We start from the raw sequence: 6771 nt of genomic DNA on the forward strand, positions 1-6771 counted from the left end.
AAAGATATATGGATTTTACAAGTGAGTGAGACCTTCCCCTCCTGTAGCATTTATATAATTAAGAAGCATTGACTCAATGCAATGGAAAAATGCAGGAGAAACAAGCGAGGAAATCACCTTTGAACCATTCATCTCAAGTATTACAATTCTCTTGGCAAGGCTATGTAGATTTCTACAGATGATTTGCCAAAGGGAACGTAGAGTTCAATTCTAGCATCTTTGATAGCATACGTTACAGCTGATAAAAACTCCTAATATCTTGATGAACAAATTGATCCAAACACTACATAAAATGCATCTTTTGCAAATTGAACATATCGAGTTTCCTCACTGGGACTATATCAATGAAGTTTTAACAGCACTATCTGGGCTTTTGGAGTGAGAGGATCTTAGTCGCAATCTTAACAATAGCCTCCATCCGCATAGCCACCAAATGGGTTAGCTGCTCCTCTTGTGCTGACTGATCATTAGTGTCGCCATTCATATTATTGAGTTCTCCACTATTTGGTGACCAGGTTACCACAAAGGAGAAGGCAGGGTCATACTGATTTGGCACTTGGATAAGCTCTTTTCTACCGCCTGTAGACTCTTTATCGACCATGATGTCTTTCACATGATCTGAAAAACAGGCTCTAAAGTTTTCCATGCACTTGCTCCCTGAATCAAGGCTCAAGTAGATGAGGACCTCCCAGCATGCAAGGAACATTTTCTTGTTGATCTTTAACTTTTGTCGAGCAAGCGTTATTAGATTGGCTGGGGGGATAAAGCTGGGCTTGGAACTTAGCTTTGATAGATTCTCTTCCTTTAGCCGCAAAACGACCGAGTCAATGGCTGGCTTTACTGGATCAAAGCCAAGCAAGCGGTTGGTGTCTATGCGGGTTCGAAGGTACTGAAGGTACTCCGAAGGATCTTCGACAGTCACATCATATACATTTTCAGATAATGCAACAGAATACACAGAGTCAAAGAGAAGTTGTCCATAACCTTGACCCTGGTATTGGGGCAATACTAAGATCTGACTAGGGAGAAAATGAGATGAATCAGCAAAAATATCCTCAGCTAAACTGACAAGAACCATAAAGAATCACACCTGACCAATTCGGAATCGGATACTGTCAGGGTAATGGAAGAAACGATAAACAGTGGCAAAACCAAGCACATTGGTAACAATAGATATCCCTGAAGGATCTTGAACCTTCTTCACAGCTAAAAAGATATCCCAGTTTGGATCAGTTACTTTGATAGCACTGCCACCTAAAACAAAGAAAACAAATCCACCACAAGAGATGTGAAATGGAAATAAGTTTAGATGAAGACCTTTTATATGACACAAAAATATCAAAGATACCATCGACAAGCATAAGCACAAGAGGAAACAATCGACTGTAAAGCAAACCAACAGCTGGGCTGTGCAGCTTCATCTGAACGACCTGCACAGAGCAAAACAAAGCAGAGATTACGTATCAAAACTAGAAATCAAGAAAACATCTAGCAAGTGATTAACATTTGCTAGTAAACAAGGTACTTTACATTGATGAAGCCAGTGAAAGAGATTGAAAATGCATGTAGATGATGATAAATTCCAATAAGAGCATTAGGCAAAATCATGTTTGTGGGAAATTTCTTAGGTTTTGTTTTCTAGCGTACTTGAATTGCATGTTGGAATATCTGACTGCTTATGACAAAATAGTAGCAAGCTGATTAATTTCTAGATAGACTTAAATCACTTGAGATTCAAATCACTAACATACCTCAATGACTGAACCATCAGCATCGTTCACTAAGGAATTACAAGTAACACCAGCACCATCAGCAATAACACTACTGATATCCAGAATAAATGATATCAGAGTAAAAAAATTATTACAAATTTAATGAAGTTAGAATAAAGAACAGTAGTGAGCAAGAAGTTCAAAGTCTACCTGATGTAATCTCTGTTTGTTGAAAATGATTGAAGGAATTGTTCTTTTGCAATCAATGATTCACCAAATATATCCTATCAGAAAAGACAAACATCCAATGTGCTAAAAAAAGTAGAATCCTACAAGGAATAATAGTTCCATGCAAGTGAAGATGGCATACCCGAAGAGCTGGATTAAGATCAGTGATCCCTTTTCCACGCTGAAAAAAATTTTATAATGTCCAAGTTTGGGATTAGTTTAGAAGATGAAAATACATATTGATAATTATAGGTCATATGAGTGTCAAGCCTCTGAAAAATAGACAAGAAACAAGCTAATTGCATGAAGAAAAATAGGTGAGTGTTAAAAAATGGAAATGAACTTCACAGCTGCTAAAATTCCTAGACCAGAGGGATGCACCATGAAAATTTGAAAAAGAACATGTCTTCATTTGTTAACGAAGTAGCAATGAGCATAAACTTTTGTTCTACTGATGCAAGTGCTCAAACAAAAATATCCTTAATTGTGATAAACAAGAATAACAAACCACCATGACTTTAAAATTGACTACAAGGATTGGCCCATTATCAACTAATCTCTGGAATGCTCTCTACTCTCACTAGTTATTTTCAAATTATCATTTTCCAGCATAACAAGGGAACCTTTTCGAAAACAATTAGTAATCCAGTAATCATAAAGAATATATAACCATAACAGCCAACAACATTTTTTATTTAGTAAGAATAAGAGAGAAGCATGCCACCATGAATAACAATATCTTGCATGGCATTGCAACTATATAATGGCACTTACGTCACTTTTATTCTCAAAAGTAACCTCAGCGTAAGCATGAAAAGACACCAAATTTAACCAAACATTAACCTGCAAAAGGAGAACCTTTATTGTAAAACTTGCATATTAACAAAAAATTATATAATATTAATAAATAACAAAGAGAAATTTGAAGGTACATTTCGAACAATAGAAAGCTAAATTAATATTTGAAAAGTGCTTGAACAAACACATTCATGAAACTCTGGTCGTTGCAATTGTTAGCTAGAAAAAAAAAATTAGTCACTTTTTCATATTTTCCACAATGCAAAGATAGAAGATATGTAACTCCATGTTGATGTTTTTCTCAAAAAACAAAAACAAAAACAAAAACAAAAAAAAAACAGTTGCAGAATTTCCTCTTCCATGACTATGACCACCTTATACTGCAATCAACTTTTTCACTTCTTTTTCATATCCTGGAAAATTGACAATGTCATCCGCATAACTACATAAAAACAATCTAGCTAATTCTTACGCACAAGATGTCAATAATAAAGCGAGCAAATTAAATTGTGGTATCAGTTGAGTGACAAATAACATTAAGACACAACATCCATAGATGAGAGTTAAAAAAGATACCTTTCACTTCAGGGAAAAAAAAAGAGCTAAAAGACACCTTCAGAAGTAATGGTGCAAAGTACTAAAATAATTTAGAAAACTCATACGCAGTTTTGAAATAGGGATAACTGTATGATTTTATTTTATTTTTGGGAGAGGGGTTAACAGTCTACCTTTAAGTTCTTATAGCCATATATCTTCTCATCTACATTGAAAAATTGATTCAGATCAATTGGTTTGATGCACAAGCTGTCTGTTGCACCCACTTCATCTTTATTTTTTACTGCAGTCAATGAAGCATATGTAAATAACCTTTGATGGTGGTGAAAATTCCAAAGAATATGATAGATAGGTGTTCAAAAGAACATAAGGTGTTTTCATTGCAGCCAAGGAAAGCATATGTCAATAACCTATGACGGTGATGAAAATTCAAAGAAATGATAGAAAAGTGTTTAAAGAACATAGGTATTCTATTCTTGAAAATGATGCAAGAAGCATGATTTTACTTGCCTCAAAAACTGCCATATTTACCCAGACAAAAGCCACTTCTTGTCCTAAGAGATGATATCATTCTTAAAAATCACATGCATGTTCTCTCCCTCAAACTTCATGGACCAGGAACATAAAATTCTTTACATGATTTGCTTTTTGTAATTGAGATAGAGAGATTATATATTTTTTCTAATATATGAATTTATGAAACACGTGTCGATATAAGTAAAAAAAAATGAAAGATAAAAAAAAACATATTTCCCTTTCTGTGCCTTTAAAGTTGCTTTGGCTCAATCTTTAAGCTCAAAAACTATTGATGACCTTTGCTACAATTTCTGCAAATGTTTCAACAAATCATTGAGTTACCTTACTAGGAAATATGGCACAGGATATACCTCAGATCAGTGCATGCTAGATCTGTGTATGATATGGAAGGTACGATAAGAGATTAAGCATCTCTACAGCTTTTATGTAAACTCTTTCCAAATTTACTGATCAAGAATCAGTCGCTAGTCACTTTCTTAGGGTGTTGAATATTGTAAGATAGCAACCCACAATCCCACATAACCTCCATATTGTCTCCTCATGGGTAGCATCTTGACTAACAGACTTCTGATTTTCTGAACACGATTTTAGGAAATGTTTGTTGAGCCCAAACAATAAGCCTGTTGATTAGGCAATTCGCCAACCAAGCTGTGGTTTCATCATGGACTCTTGGAATATTTTTTCAAGATTTTAAAGAATTAAATGCAAGGTGAGACAATATAAGCAAAAATCCCTGGAGATTGTTGTTCTTGGGAGAGGGTGGACCTCTTTGTTCTCAGACAATGCATTCAGTGATTAAAATATTTGCAGACTTGAAAATTACACAAAAAATTTCAACAGCTAAATTTAAGTATATTTAGATGTATTTTCTATTACCAGCCATTTCAAGCCACCATGAAATTTGTGCTCGATATTTGGTCATTAAAACTTGTATTCAAGAATGAAAAAGATCCTCGACTCAAACAAAGAAAAGATTTCAAGCATGATACAAATGATATACACAAGATGAACTGGTAAAACATAATTCAACAGTCAAACTATTATTTCAGATTCTGAGGAGACTAGGGCAAACTCTGAAGTTGAATTTCCAAATGGACAATGAGAATCTTATACAGGTAACTATTAATTCAAATTCTCACTGGACAGAAAAAGAATAAACAATCAAACAGAAATATATCATTGAAAAGCTTGAATCTATCTATTATATAACAATCATCACCACCCAATCTTACCTAAGGCAGGAGGCATCTTTCATTCAAACAAAATATATGACTAACAGGTTGCCACATGAAACTATTTGCATAATTGTACTACCTATTGTGAAATTCATATTATTCCTATAAGCTCAATTAACTTTGCATATGATTTAATGAATCTTCAATCTCTATAGTGTAAACTCACTTTATAATAGCCCTCATGCCTCACCAAAAGATAAGAATCAAAATGCATAAATGACTAATTTGCTTCATGGAGAATCATCAATTCTTTTTCAGATTTAAAAATCAATTTTTATAAAAAGGAAAAAAAATCCCTTAAGAATTTCTCATGTTTTGCTCATCGTTAATGAATTGTACAAAACACAATGAAAATACAAAAATATTAAAAGATCAATCAGTAAAGGGTTTTAAATGATAATAAAAAGATAGATTTCACAAAATGCAACAATAGAACACAGTAAACACCACTCTAAACTTTAAATTGTTCATAATTCCAGGGAAATGTGATGCAAAAAAACTGTATAGAAAAGGCAATAACATAGCAGAATCTTACCGAGGAAAATCTTAATACACTCTTCTGGCTCAACTCCAGGATCTGCAGTGTTAGAATTTTTTTTAAAAAAAATATCATGGAATAGCCCCATAGGAAGATAGTATTATGAGAGTGCAAATGGTTAGAAAAAAGCAGAACAGCACACATTTTCAGTCAAGGATATTGTTGCAACTAGAATATCAGGCTATATTATTGAACATAAGAATCCCTCATATTCTACTAAGTTTGATCCTCTATGAACCTTCAGTTCCGGTATGGAATTAGTACAAGTTCGCATGGCAAAATCATGGTACTCCTGTTGCGAATCTTGCAGTAACGCATTATCATTGTGCAATCAGCAAGGTCAACTAGGCACCAGAAGAAAAGAAAAAGGTAAAAAAAACATTTTCTTGAATCATAAAGGTAAACTAGCATTCATAAATAACAATAGCTGCATCCAACCAGCACATGTATCACAAAAAAAAATGAGATGGAAAATGCACACTCTTACAAGAAAAGTACGGAGTGAAAGCTTCAAGCTGTTAATGGACACATTTAGAAACGGGCACGAAATAACAGAATTAAAGACTTGCTGTTGTAAATAACGACAACAGAAAACAAAAACTAATATTTTTTATAAAATATTACCAATCTCTGCGAAACCAACGCGCTTGCGCTTCTTGGGTTCAGCCGAACTGTCGCTGCCTTTATGTTTCAGCGGCATCCTTCTTCGTCGGATTCCTGAGCGTAAGTGAGTCCCGGATCAAGTAGGGAGAAGCAGTGGAAGCCTAAGAACTTGGGGAGCGAGGAGGAAGAAAACCTATGGAGAGCAGCGTGCCTAGGGTTTTTGAGCGACCAGAAAAAAGAGGGGGAAATGAAGAAGTTAAGCGGGAAATGGGAGCGGCATTTTATAGGCACTGGGACCATCGGAGGCAAGTAAATAGGCCGGACGAAGCGGCCCATTAATCACCAGCCCAAATAAAAATCCTGCTTCTTGAGCTCCTGCTCGTTTACTTGGATGGACGTTTACTTGGCTGGATGAACAATAGTATACAAATTGAGGGCCAAGGGCCAAGGATTATGGTATATTTTTTATCACTCTTCCAATCACTCTAATTTTTCAATTTAAACAAAGGGAAATATATGATTTTTTATAAATAATTACTAAATCATTTTCTAAATTTTTAATTGT

At 34.7% G+C, this 6771-nt stretch overlaps 1 protein-coding gene across 1 annotated transcript; it reads right to left on the reverse strand.

The window, feature by feature from the left end:
• Positions 1-99: 99 nt before the first annotated feature.
• Positions 100-6453, reverse strand: LOC122043274 (probable histone acetyltransferase type B catalytic subunit). Its single transcript, XM_042603820.1, has 10 exons — positions 6228-6453; positions 5601-5642; positions 3467-3576; positions 2715-2783; positions 2083-2121; positions 1923-1996; positions 1752-1824; positions 1349-1430; positions 1091-1254; positions 100-1015 (listed from the first exon to the last, which is right to left on the reverse strand). Exons 1-10 carry the CDS (start codon positions 6301-6303, stop codon positions 362-364), a joined length of 1383 nt encoding a protein of 460 aa, XP_042459754.1. The 5' UTR covers positions 6304-6453; the 3' UTR covers positions 100-361.
• Between the last annotated feature and the right edge of the window lie 318 nt (positions 6454-6771).

Source organism: Zingiber officinale, chromosome 2A, assembly GCF_018446385.1.
Source record: "Zingiber officinale cultivar Zhangliang chromosome 2A, Zo_v1.1, whole genome shotgun sequence".
Classification (NCBI taxonomy): Eukaryota; Viridiplantae; Streptophyta; class Magnoliopsida; order Zingiberales; family Zingiberaceae; genus Zingiber; species Zingiber officinale.

What these genes read in the sequence shown, in the direction of transcription:
- LOC122043274 (XM_042603820.1), bottom strand. Translation starts at nt 6,303, where the DNA reads ATGCCGCTGAAACATAAAGGCAGCGACAGTTCGGCTGAACCCAAGAAG. An exon ending in CGTTGGTTTCGCAGAGATTG is followed by an intron (nt 5,643 to 6,227) that starts GTAATATTTTAT and finishes CTAACACTGCAG; the next exon opens with ATCCTGGAGTTGAGCCAGAA. An exon ending in ATGGCTATAAGAACTTAAAG is followed by an intron (nt 2,784 to 3,466) that starts GTAGACTGTTAA and finishes CTCCTTTTGCAG; the next exon opens with GTTAATGTTTGGTTAAATTT.